This window comes from Symphalangus syndactylus, chromosome 8, assembly GCF_028878055.3.
Source record: "Symphalangus syndactylus isolate Jambi chromosome 8, NHGRI_mSymSyn1-v2.1_pri, whole genome shotgun sequence".
Lineage (NCBI taxonomy): Eukaryota > Metazoa > Chordata > Mammalia > Primates > Hylobatidae > Symphalangus > Symphalangus syndactylus.
In genome coordinates, this window is record NC_072430.2 from 112,893,091 (window position 1) to 112,906,492 (window position 13,402).

Sequence of the window (13,402 nt, forward strand, 5' to 3'; positions counted from 1 at the left end):
TTGGCAATCACATTTTGCTGTAAGCAGAATGTGAAGTATACTTTTGACTTGGTGATGATTTCATCTCTTGGATTGTTAAAGAAGTTTTCAAAATCTTGAAGAAAGTGACCTGTCATCATGGAATTTGTAATAGGGAAGGATAGACTGCTGAGCACAGTCAGATACTTACTTTTGAAAACCTAACTTGAGAACATTCGGAGTGGAATGGAACAGGAGGCTCCAAAAATGACATTGTTATGGTACAACCCCAGATTGTATCTCCAAGGAAATTGACAGGAGAAGCACCTGCAGTTGACAAAAATATGACTCCTTTGGAACCTCCCTGATCTCAATCCTTTTTTTTTTTTTTTTTTTAAGAGACAGGGTCTGGCTCTGTTGCCCAGGCTGGAGTGCAGTGGCGCGATCTTGGCTCACTGCAACCTCCGCCTCCTGGGTTCAAGTGATTCTCCCACCTCAGCCTCCCGAGTAGCTGGGATTACCGGTGCGCACCACCATGCCCGGCTAATTTTTTGTATTTTTAGTAAAGGTGGGGTTTTGCCATGTTGGCCAGGCTGGTCTTGAACTCCTGGCCTCAAGTGGTTCACCTGCCTTAGCCTCCGTAAGTGCTGGGATTACAGGCATAAGCCACTGTGCCTGGCCCTCAATCCTTTAAAAAGATTGTCTATTAAAGTTGAAAGTGGCAACTTTCATAAGAGAATGAATCTGAAAGAGGGGGCAGCACTTTTAAGAAAAATGACAGTATAATAGAAGTCCAGCTTGCCCTGAAGGTTGGAGAAAATGCCAAGGATATCTGAGAAAGATTTAAAGTTTGGTAGAAAGAAAAACTAGGCCAGTTATTTGGGAAAGTTTATATAATATTGATTGATGACTAAAAGAAGGCTTCTTTTTCCTCCCCGCTCTTTAGACTAATTTTATCAGGAAAGAATACACATGGTTAAGAGGAAAGTGAAGTCCAGGATAATGAAGAGGTAGAGAATTAATGGTTTTTTAAATAAGTCTGTTGCCAGGTTTAGGCAAACTATATGCCAGGTTATTGAAAGACTTTGGATCTGGGATCATGGAGCCGGAGTTTGTTATCTTTGAAGAGTTTCGAAGAGTAGGAGAGAGTCTAGATGACTATAGTGATAGGTACATTTTTTTTTTTTAAAGATAGGTTCTTGATTTGACTTTGGAAGCTGGCAAAATGTAGAGAAGTGTAGTAAGCAGAATGTACTGTGGTATTTAGAAAAGGGATTGGTAGTGACTGGGCACCAGCACTGTTTAAGCAAACTAAGTCATTCCAAAACCCTGTTTTCATTTTTTATGGTGATACAAGATTGATAAATCAGAAGACTATAATAGATACTATCTTTGTTGATGTTAATAAGACATTTAATGATCTCTCAATAATTTTGTAGATGAGGAGGACAATTTTGTACTTGAAGTATGGTAAAAGAGGCAAAGGCAATGGTCATATTTGTTTAAAGCACAGGCTTTGGAGTCTGTATGAGCTTTATTTTTAAAATTGTAAATTGACAAATTATAATTGTATATATTTATGGGATATAAAAAGATGTTACAAAGTATGTATAAAATATGGAATGATTAAGGAATAAGGATTTGAAATGATAGATATGTTTATTAAACCAAACTAATGAACATATTCATCATTTCAAATCCTTTTTGTTGGGGCAGGGTGCAGTGGCTCATGCCTGTAATCCCAGCACGTTGGGTGGCTGAGGCAGGTGGACTGCTTGAGTCTAGGAGTTCAAGACCAGTTTGGGCAATGTGGCAAAACCCCATCTCTACAAAAAAATACAAAAAAATTAGCTGGGTGTGGTGGTGTGCACCTGTGGTCCCAGCTATTTGGGAGGCTGAGGTGGGAGGATTTCTTGAGCTCGGCAGGTTGAGGCTGCAGTGAGCCATGATTTTGCCACTGCAATCCAGCCTCGGTGACAGAGTGAGACTTTATCTAAAAAAAAAAAAAAAAAAAAAAAAAAATCCGTATTATTCTTAGTGGTGAGAACCTTTGAAATTTACTCTTAGCAATTTTGAAATATACAATACACTATTATTAACTATAGTCTTTGTGCTATACAGTATATCTCAAAAACTTATTCCTCCTGTCTGAAAGAAACTTTCTACCCTTTGACTAGCATCTCTCCCCATTCCCTTCACTCCCTCAACCTCTGGTAACCACCATTCTACTTAGCATGAGCTTTTAATATGAAAAACACAAAGAGTGTAGTGTATCTGGTGAATGTAAAAGCTTATGATGACACTACTAGTTTTTTTTTTTTTTTTTTTTTGAGACGAAATTTTGCTCTTGTTGTCCAGGCTGGAGTGCAGTGGCCCGGTCTTGGCTCACTGCAACCTCCGCCTTCCGGGTTAAAGCGATTCTCCTGTCTTAGCCTCCCAAGTAGCTGGGATTACAGGCGCCTGCCACCATGCCTGGCTAATTTTTGTATTTTTAGTAGAGACAGGGTTTCACCCTGTTGGTCAGGCTGGTCTCCAACTCCTGACCTCAGGCAATCCAACCTCGGCCTCCCAAAGTGCTGGGATTACAGGCGTGAGCCACCGCACCCGGCCCACTACTAGTATTAACACATGGATTTGTAGCTTGTTGTACAAAATATTGAAAGGATAATTAATAATTTGATGTCAACAGGAAGCGGATGCTCCTAGGTTATGTTATAGGGATTTGACTCTGTATTTAGTGTTGTTCACTTTTTTTTTGGTCAGCACTTTTAATGTTTTTTTAGATCCACAAATAATTAAAATCTGGAAAGAATGGCTAGCGTGTTGGATAGCTGAATTGACATTTAAAGATCTTTATTTTTTCAAGCAATAGATGGAGACTAACAAGATGAAAGTTAACACAGTTAAACATAAAATAATAAGGCTTAACATGTTTACTATTCGTACTTTGGAGAAAGTCACTCAATAATTTGTGTGATAAAGATCTAAGTTTTAGTTATTTGCAAACTTAATAGGGTGATGTGCCAACCCCGCACTCCCCAGCACTCCCTAGGGCAATAATAGATTTCATTAGTGGCCATATAATGTCTAGAATGAGGATCCAATTTACTGTTTTGTGTTCAGTTCTCATTTATGAATAGAACGAGGTTGCCAGGATCCTAAGACATCTGAAAACCATGCTAAGGAAAGCTGGACTATTTAAAATGGAAAAAAGACTTGTTGTTTCCTTTAGGTATCTGAAGAGTACCTGAAAGAAATTATATTTATTTTGCATATGGCTGAAGGAAGAACTAGATTCAGTAGTTGGGAGTAGTGAACTTTTGCCATTGCATGGTAAGCATCCAGGTTGTGTCTGAATGTCCACCTGTCATGGTTACTGAGGACAGATGCCCACATTGGGTGATGTGTTATATAGACTTGGGGACTTCTAAGTTTTCTTTTAATTCTAAATCTGTGAACTGAAAAATCTAGATCTAGAATTGAAAAGAAATGATAATCCTTTAGCCTACTCAGAATATTACAGAGGAAGTTCCAGCATTAGGAAGAAGATAATTATTAAATTGACCTCTTAGGTCATTTGCAGCCTTATAATTTGAAGTCTTTAAAAGTCTCTTAATAAGTATTGCTGGCTTTCACAGTTCTCTCTTAGTTTTTAACATATTAACGAGTTATTCTTTTTACATTTTTTCTTGTGAAGTTGAAGCATAATAGTTTGCTGAGTGTTATAGTCAAGATGAACACTGATTACCAGAAAATACAGATTTCCAGGGAGACTGGTAGTTGTGTGAAAAAATAATAGAGTTCTTTTGCCTCTGGTTTTCATTCCCTTTGTATAAATACAAATGGGAATGGTTTTTATCTTTACATTGAAATTAAAGGTAGTACTTATTAAATATTTTCTTATGGATTGTCCTATATTGTTTCAGGCTGAGGAAAATTGGATTTATAAAATTGGTTGAAATATCTGTACTTTAAAAAACACTACTTATGCTTTCTGTCTTAAGTGAGAAAACCCTATTTTCAGAAGCTCGTAAAACTGGCTTAATTTTTCATTATTGGTCTTGGAGAATTGTACAGTTAAAATATATTTTATTAGGTATTACAAACAGGATTCTGAACTATTCTTGGAAAGTTAGCAAGTAAAACCTAGAGAAGGTGAAAATCATGGCTTCCGTAAATCTCTAGATGTAGTTTTTCGTGTATAGGAAAACATGGGATAGAGGAGCCAGTTAAACACACCATGAGAAAACAATGGATTGTACTCCAAATGTGGGACATTGCACAGAACATTTGACCTAGGTTCTTTTAAATTCATGTTATGAAAAGAAAAAAAGACAGGAGATCTGTTCTAGATTAAAAGAGAATGAAGAGATACAGGAACCAAATGCCGTGTGTGAACTTGATTGCATCAAGGCTTAAGAAAAAAAACTGGATTAAAAACATTTGGGGACAGTTGGATAAACTTGAGTATGGGCTAATTCTGTGCTATTAAGACATTGTTAATTTTCTCAAATATGTAAATAATATTGTGGCTATAGAGAAGAATACCTTTATTTTTATGAGAGTTGTGCTCATGTCCTAGTGGTAAAGTGTCATGATGTGTGTAACTCTGATCGGGGGGAAGAAACATACACATATATGGCAAATCCTTAACAATTGTTGAACTCAGGTGGATGGTATACAGCATTTTCTGTAGGTTTGAATTTTTTTCATAACTAAATGGGGAAAATCCACCATTTCTGGAGTCTCATATGGATACAATTAAGCTTTAGTGTGAGAAGGCTGGTAAAGAACAAAACATTAATTGAACTAATAGGATTTGATGTTACTCATTTCTGTGAGGGAAGAGTAGAAATAAAGTATAACATCTATCTTGTCCACATACTCGATTTTATTGTATTTGGCATAGTGCACTTGAACTTTCTAAATAAAATATTTTCTTTGTTTCCTGGTTGGAAGGATGAGCATATTGGCTTGTAAACATAGTAACTTTTAAAGTCCAGTTGTTTATAAATGCACTTGGAGAAAATTTTATGGAGATCCTTTACCTTAAAGGAGTTAACATGCATTGTGTTTTAATTTGCATAGTGGAAAGAACCCCATTTGAGCTATGCTTGGTCACAGACCTAGAGAAAGTTCACGGGGAAGTAAAGAATAAGTTTCACTTGTAAGAAAACTATTTAATATATTAAAAGCATTCAGAGTGTGTTCAGTTAATGTCTAGCAAAAATTTGGCTGTGTTTGGTATAATTTTTGAAAAACAAAAACACTTATTTGGAACTAATACAAATACTGATGAGTTTTATCTTTATTCCTGCCAATGTCACTTCTGTATTAATTTGTTTTATAGCTTATATTCTGAAATTTGAAAAAAGTTTATATTGTTTTATCAGGTGGGTTCTGTATGAACTACTTTGTGCATAGGCAAAGTGATTATTTGTTAAATCATCAAGTTACACGTGAAAAGAACTGTAATCTTTTAGGATGGTCGTACAAGTATCTGAAGATCTTAATTTTCATAAACCGGTTGGTTTTGGTAAGAGAAAAACATTTCTCTATCTGACATTTGAATTAAGGAGAATTGTTTTCACAGCTCTATTGTGTTATTAATGCAAGTCTACTTAAGTTTAGTGTGAAGTGCATAGAACAAGTATAAAGAGGCATTTTGACCCAAAGCTTTCTTGAATTTGCTGGGCAGTGATGGGTTTAGTATGAGTAATATTTTGTGTGTGGGCGTATTCTCTATATAATTATGCTGACATGTTATAGTCATATGTCTCTCCTTTTGTTCCTCCTCTCTGTTGTCTCCCTGGTATGCAGAGTATTTGATTTCTGACACTGGAGGACAACAGCTCTCAATAAGTGACGCTTTCATCAAAGGTAATTTTATAAAAAGCTGTATGTGGAATGGTGTCTCTTTTTTTCATGAGGATATACTTAGGGCTTAGCACATTGATTGGCCCAGAGAAGGTGCTGAAAATATATTTGATTATGGTAGTATCATGGGAACACAGTTTTTAATATGTATAATGATTTTGAGAATGTTGAGAACCAAGAAGGTAAACTTGGACTTGGTTTGCGAGGAGGTCGTCTCTGGTGTGAAAAGTAATTGTTTAAAAACTTTTAAGTAGAATTTGAACTTAATTCTTTTAAAGACATAGTTTACACTTAACTATATTGTGAATATAATATTAAGTATTGATATAAATATCATCAAGGATTGTCAAATTTGTCAAAAAGCCCACAGGCAGATCTCCAGTTAAGGATGCTGCTTGCCCTCTGGAGTGAGGAAGAGAAGTAGGCAGTAGAGGATAAAGAACTAACTCTGCCGATGAATTTCTTTTGGACACAAAAGCAGAATAAAAAAGTATTAGCCTTCTCCTATTCCTTCCCTACTTAGCTTAGCTTCCTAAAGACATTCTTAGTTAGTCCATAGTACTCCACTGGTTAGGCCTCAGACAATGGGAGAAAATTTCCCTTCCTTCTTGGCTCCCAGGGTTTCAGATCAAAGAGAGAAGGCAAGCTGGTACAAGGAGGCCACTGCAGCTTATCTGATAGCTTGGCAATGCTTCTAAATTCACCTCCAAGCATCTGGTTCAGCTAGAAGTTTACAGAGTGGCCCTTTATGTAATTGAAATGCGCAGTTCTTGTACTTCACATGTCATGGACATATACTTTACTGTGTAATCTGCTGGGCTGTTTGGTGGAAGTTTTTTTGTTTGTTTGTTTTGCTTTTAAGAGGGGACAGGTTAGAGAATTTTTGTAAGCATTTCCCACTTCTTTTCTTTCCACTTACTTGGTCAGATTATTCAACAATTATTTAGTGAACATATTTTTTTGTTAAGCATTTATTATTTATTTTTTGTCTTAACTATTTTCATTCATTCTTTAAAAAATTTAAAGATTTTACACAAATTCTACATAAATGCTATTTACTATGTTTTAATATTTATGTTTTTGAGTCTGTCTTGCTAAAATTTTGTTTAAAAACCCCTGTGCCAATATTGAAAGAGAAACACTATTGAGGATTGTCTGAATAGACTTTCTACACTGTCATCTGTTGTTTTGTGATATCTGAGCTGAGCTTCTTTCTTGAAAATTCATCACCCACGCTATCATGTGTTCTTTTGCCAGCATTCAGATTTCTGTTGAATGCAGTTTTCAGTTTGTGATTTTTTTTTTTTTTTTTGAGATGGAGTCTTGCTCTGTCACTCAGGTTGGAGTGCAGTGGTGCGATCTTGGCTCACTGCAATCTCTGCCTCCTAGGTTCAGGTGATTCTCCTGCCTCAGCCTCCCTTGTAGCTGGGATTACAGGCGTCTGCCAACATGCCCAGCTAATTTTTGTGTTTTTAGTAGAGATGGGGTTTCGCCATGTTGGCCAGGCTGGTCTCCAACTCCTGACCTTAGGTGATCTGCCCACCTCAGCCTCCCAAAGTGTTGGAATTACAGGCGTGAGCTACCATGCGTGGCCCAGTTTGTGATTTTAAAGGGGAAATTAACACCCTCGTTTTTAAAAATTCAAAGGAGAAGCAAAAGTTTCATTTTATTTGCTTATCAGAAGCTGTGCTTATAATTATTGGCTTGAGAGTCTTAGTTGTGTACATTTGATTTTCACAGTTCTGTTTCTGATTTTGGCTGTTGCCAATTACTGCTCTTCTTAATTCTTGCATTTCTGTATTTTTAGTGTATTTTACGTATTTGTATGTATTTTCTTAGGCATTTTATTTATATGTTTATTACATGTTCTTGCCTTTTTACACCAATAATTTATGTTGGCTAACTTAAAACATTTATAAAGACAAAGGGCAATTTCTAAATATATGAGTAGATGGTATAAAACAGGACAATGAAGTAATAACTTCTTATTTTATATTGTACTTAGAATCCTTATTTAATCGTCGAGTAGAGGAAAAATCCAAAGAGCTGCCTTTCACACCTTTGGGCTGGCATCATAACAACCTGGAGCTCCTGAGGGAGGAGAATGGGGAGAAACAAGCCATGGAGAGGTTGCTGTAAGGCAATGAAATTTTTAATTTTAATTTTTCACTTTTATTATCTTCAGTGACTTGTTAAGCATATGCATCATTCCTCTTAAAAAGGGAGGTCTTTTTCTTTTTCCTTAGAAAGTAAAAAAATACTAAGATTACTTAGGAAATAAAGTCTATTTTGACTTGTGATTAAATTTCTTATAAAACCAAGAGCCCCAGCTGGGTGCGGTGGCTCACGCCTGTAATCCCAGCACTTTGGGAGGCTGAGGCGGGAGGATCACAAGGTCAGAAGGTCGAGACCAGCCTGGCCAACGTGGTAAAACCCCATCTCTACTAATAATACAAAAATTAGCCAGGTGTGGTGGCGCCGGCCTGTAATCCCAACTACTCGGAGGCTGAGACAGGAGGATTGCTTGAACTCAAGAGGCGGAGGTTGCAGTCAGCTGAGATCGGGCCACTGCACTCCAACCTAGGCAACAGAGCAAGACTTCGTCTCAGAAAAAAAAACAAAAACAAAAGCAAAAGCCCCAAACTATGCTTGTCTGTCCCCATTTTACGTGTTAAAATTTCATTTCAGTCAATTGCAGGGGACTTCTTAGTGGAAGATGTTCAGATTTCATTTATATGCAAAATCCTTAAGGTACAGATATAATGAAAGAATGATATTGACCTAGAAAATCTTATCTGTGATCCATAATTGAAATGTTTATTTCTTTGTAGGCTTCTTGTTTTACCATCAGAATTATTGTCTCTGGTAGTATTAACTATGCAAACTTCTTCCTTATAATATTTTTGTAGTTCAGCTAATCATAACCACATGATGGCACTACTCCAGCAGTTGCTCCATAGTGACTCACTGTCATCATCTTGGAGGGACATCATCGTGTCATTGGTCTGCCAGGTTGTTCAGACAGTCCGACCTGATGTCAAGAACCAGGATGATGACATGGATATCCGTCAGTTTGTCCACATCAAAAAAGTAAGCTCTGCTAATGTTTTACTAATGCTAGGAACTGATGAGGCAGGACTGATTGTAATTTTTGTCTTAATGGTAATCTGAAAAGAGTCATTACCCTGAGGGGTGCTAGGTGAAGAGTAGGAGGTTTTGCTCTCTGCTTTGTTTGTTAGCAGTGCACTTAGGAGTCGTGGAAGCCATGCATAGGAAGTGAGAGGTGAATGGAAAGGATGAGTTATATCGGAGATGAGTTGGGAACCCAAACAGATATAGGTTCTTCCTTTCTTGCTTCCTCTTCTTGACAAGTCAGCTATGAGAAAGCCTGTTCTCACAGATTGTGATCACTGTTCTGAGGAAAAGCAGTGGGTAATTTGCTTTATTTAGATCAAGCTTGTCCCACTCGTGGCCTGTGGGCTGCATGCAGCCCAAGACTGCTTTGAATCCGGCCCAACACCAATTCATAAACTTTCTTAAAACATTATGATATTTTTTGCGATTTTTTTTTTTAAGCTCATCAGCTATTATTAGTGTATTTTATGTGTGGCCAAATACAATTCTTCCAGTGAGGCCCAGGGAAGTCGAAAGATTGGACACCCCTAATTTAGATAGTAATGGAGTCCTGTGTGTGCTTTTTCCCAATGATATTTAACTTAAACAATAGTGTTAACTGCCACATGGCACTAGTTTATTCAGTCAGTGAGTACTTTAGAGTTCTAGTATAGTACATTAGAGAACAGGGGATGGGAAAACAGAGGCATACAGAGATGCCATTGATCATTGGTTGAAAGGAAGAATTGTTTCCTGAAATTTTTTATTCTTATTTGATTACATAATAGTTAAAAAAAATGTAAAGAAATAATAGTGTACATCTAACTAGATTCTACGCATGTTATCATTGAATTTTATTGTTCTCTTAATTGTTCCATTAGATCCCAGGTGGAAAGAAGTTTGATTCTGTGGTTGTCAATGGCTTTGTTTGTACCAAGAACATTGCACATAAAAAGGTAATGTGATTCAGTTCAGCAGTGAAGTTCAGCAAACCATGGCTGTGTGCTTAGGTAACAAGTTGGGGCACCTTAGTCATGGAAGAAATGGACAATGGACAATGAAAGGCAGCTGTATCTGCCGTAGGGGTGAAATTTGGTAGGTTCAGGGAAGATTTCCCAGAGCTGAGGATGAATGGATTAGAATTTGAATAATGGGAATTCACCAGACAGAAGGAGGAAGGAGGGAGGATCAGGCTTCTAGATTGACAGAATGATAAGATACTGGCATTATTTATCTCCTGATCCTGTTACATCTTAGGGAGACAGGGTTTCTCTGGTAGGCTGGAGTCCTTCCAGAGGCTTAGCATTCTAAAACTGATAGCTCTTCTAGTGTTCGGCTACAGAACCGTCAGTCTTCTTCTGTTATCCTTCTCACCTTATATCTTTGTAGCACTAGCACAAAGGAGTGGAGAGAGATAACCTGGGGTATTAAGGAGACTCTGAGCTCCTAAGGTGTAATATGGGCAATGTAGATGAAGCTGGAGGAAGCAGGCAAGGGCTTTGTATCTCATTAAAGGTCTTGAACTTTATTCTGAAATCTTTTGATTCTCAGTGTAGTGTACATACATTGAGATCACATGTGGACCTTTTAAAAATGTCTGTTCTTAGCCTAACCCCTAGAAATTCTCATTCAGTAGGTTAAGGGCAATGGGAGTGTATGGATGTTAGGGAAATGGTGGTACTGTATTTAAAGTAGGCACTAGGCCGAGTGTGTAATCTCAGCACTTTGGGAGGCCAAGGCTGGCGGATCACGAGGTCAGGACTTTGAGACCAGCTTGGCCGTATGGTGAAACCCCGTCTCTACTAAAAATACAAAAATTAGCTGGCGTGGTGGCATGTGCCTGTAGTCTCAGCTACTCGGGAGGCTGAGGCAGAAGAATCTCTTGAACCTGGGAGGCGAAGGTTGCAGTGAGCCGAGATCACGCCACTGCACTCCAGCCTGGGCAACAGAGCGAGACTCCATCTCAAAAAAAAAAAAAAAAAAAGGCACTTCAGGTGTTTCCAGTGTCATTTGTTGATCCTTGCGTTTTGAGATACCATTGATCTATAGTAGTGTTCTCAAACCTTGCTGTGCTTCAGAATCACCAGGGGAAACATTCAAAACAGAGATACCCTGGCCCCACTTCTGGGGATACTGATTTTGTTATAGCGAGAGCTGAGGCAGATTTCTAGCCTGAGCAACCAGATGGATGAATTCTAGTCTCGTTTTCACTTTTTTCTAAGTTGAGCTTAATATAGTTTTTTTCTAAGGCATTAAGATTCCTGAAAATTATTAGTGACCATAGATAAATAAAAATATTCTTGGCTTCAGTTTTGTACTTATCGCATATTTGATTGCAATAATTCCACATCAGTCAATATTTCTACACAGAGTCTTACTAAAACCACACATTACCCATTAAAGGAGAACTTTAAACCAAATTAAATGATATTTGTTGAATTAAGAGGTAAATATGTTGTGCCTTCTCAGAAAGTGAGGAAAATTTGTATGTGGGTGTGGTGGAAACATATGCATGAATGACTGTCTTGCCCCACTGATTAGAGATAGTCCTTGATTTGTAGTTGCTAAAAAGAGTCCTGAATTGAGTTTCCCAGCTGGTGAGTCACTGTTTTCGGAACTGTTTGCCAGTTTGGGGTCCATAAACTTGGTCAGCCTGAAACCTCAATTGCTATTCTGCCTGTGGCTTTAAGCACACGGTTAAGGTATATTATTTGAGTCTCTGCTTCTTGAGATGCTTTCAGATTTTCTTTTTGAACTTCATGTTACCTATTTCAGCTTGCCACCTTAATGATTGTTTGGAAATTTATTCTATTAGCAATATGTTCAGGAGGCATTTTAATTCTTTTCTCCCTCTTCTCTTGAATTTTAGAAAGACTAAAATATGCTTTTAAAGTTGCTTATTTCTTGGAGTTTGTGAAGTAACCTGTCATTAAATACTGCTCCCTCCGTGCACACTCAGGGCATGATGTCTCTTCTTACAACATCAGAAATAAAAAAAAAAAGTTAAAGAGTATAGAAGATCAAAGTAGTATTAAAGAAAAGCCATTTTTTGAAGAATTTTGCATTGTTCTGAACATATTATTTGCTTTGAAAAAATTTAATACCGTAAAAGAGCTAAATGAGAGTATATTAATACTAATATGAGATACATTAAGTTAGTAGGAATTATGAACAATACAGATTTAAAGTTATAATTAAAGGAGGGCTGTAAAATGCAAACCTTTAAACACTTTAACAAACTGTTCATTTTTTGTAGATGAATTCTTGTATTAAAAACCCCAAAATTCTTCTGTTGAAGTGTTCCATTGAGTATCTCTACAGAGAAGAAACTAAGTTTACTTGCATTGATCCTATTGTGCTTCAGGTAAGAATTTACTACTGAAAATAATAATTTGGAGGGATGTTTTTGTACCATGATGCTTATAAACTCTTAATGATTTTGACTTAGTTCTAGCTAATTAAATTGGATAGGCAAACTTGATAGCTTACCAAAACCTGTCACTCATTATTTTTAAAGTTTCAAAGTGTTAAAGGTAACGTGTGACTGTTCAAGGATATAAGGAAGAAAAAGTGAAAATCCAAATACTAATTTCCCTTTCCCACTTAATCCGCTGATTTACTGTGGGAATTTCTCAAACTTACCAGATTTCTAATGGCATCTCTGGTTTGTAATACAGTCTATGCTACTAAAACACATTTCTAGAACACCAATTAGCTTATATGTAGTTGGCAAACAGAATAGTGTTAGATGGAAGTTGTGTTGGTTTCTTAGTGGTTTTTCCTAAGCAAGGAGGCCCAGAATAGCTGCAGTAGGTTATAACCCTCAGCCGGAAAGGAAAACAGTCTCAGCTCAGCTGCTACACAGGCAGAAACCCTTCCAGCTCTATTTTAAGAAAGTAAAAGTGAGCTTTTGCTTGCAGGGCTCTCTCCCCAGGGAGACACACCCACATCTCTGTGTGGTTCTTGGTAGCTTTACTGCTCAGAACTCCATTTCAAGTTGTAGCATTGCAATAGTTTTTGTGCATTTAATTTCACTTGAGGCAGCCTCATGCCATATGAAGCTCTCTGCCTGGGCTCTCCATGATTCCTCTTAAGGTACCAATTATTATCTTTGTTAGTGCTGAAGGTATAAAGTTGCATAGGTTTTAAGTTTTCTGCCCCAACTCCTTTTCTCCCATAAATGCTGTTAATTTTACTTTGTGGTCATTCAAAATGGAAGCTTTTTAGGAATGTGCATATTATATTATAGTGGAAACACTTACACTGGGTTCCAGAAACATTTAGGAAAAGCATTACTTGAAAATTCCTAGGTAAATATATTTTTTTCAAGAGTGGTAGGAGCAATCACTTTTGTACTGATTTCCTAGATAACAATAAGAGAAAATGAGTTGTAGTAAAAGGGACAGTGCTTTATAAAACTCTGCTGTATTACTTAAGAACTCTGTGACCTGGG

The 13,402-nt window shown here is 37.2% G+C and overlaps 1 protein-coding gene across 10 annotated transcripts in view; it reads left to right on the forward strand.

The window, feature by feature from the left end:
* PIKFYVE (phosphoinositide kinase, FYVE-type zinc finger containing) overlaps positions 1-13,402 on the forward strand; it is a 92,126-nt gene that overhangs the window by 40,498 nt on the left and 38,226 nt on the right. For all 10 annotated transcript variants that reach the window (XM_063645008.1, XM_063645011.1, XM_063645010.1 and 7 more), the window contains 5 exons: positions 5,779-5,838; positions 7,841-7,970; positions 8,745-8,925; positions 9,831-9,905; positions 12,206-12,313. In XM_063645008.1, the coding sequence (XP_063501078.1) occupies positions 5,779-5,838; positions 7,841-7,970; positions 8,745-8,925; positions 9,831-9,905; positions 12,206-12,313 (554 nt within the window). The remainder of the gene's footprint in view (positions 1-5,778; positions 5,839-7,840; positions 7,971-8,744; positions 8,926-9,830; positions 9,906-12,205; positions 12,314-13,402) is intronic.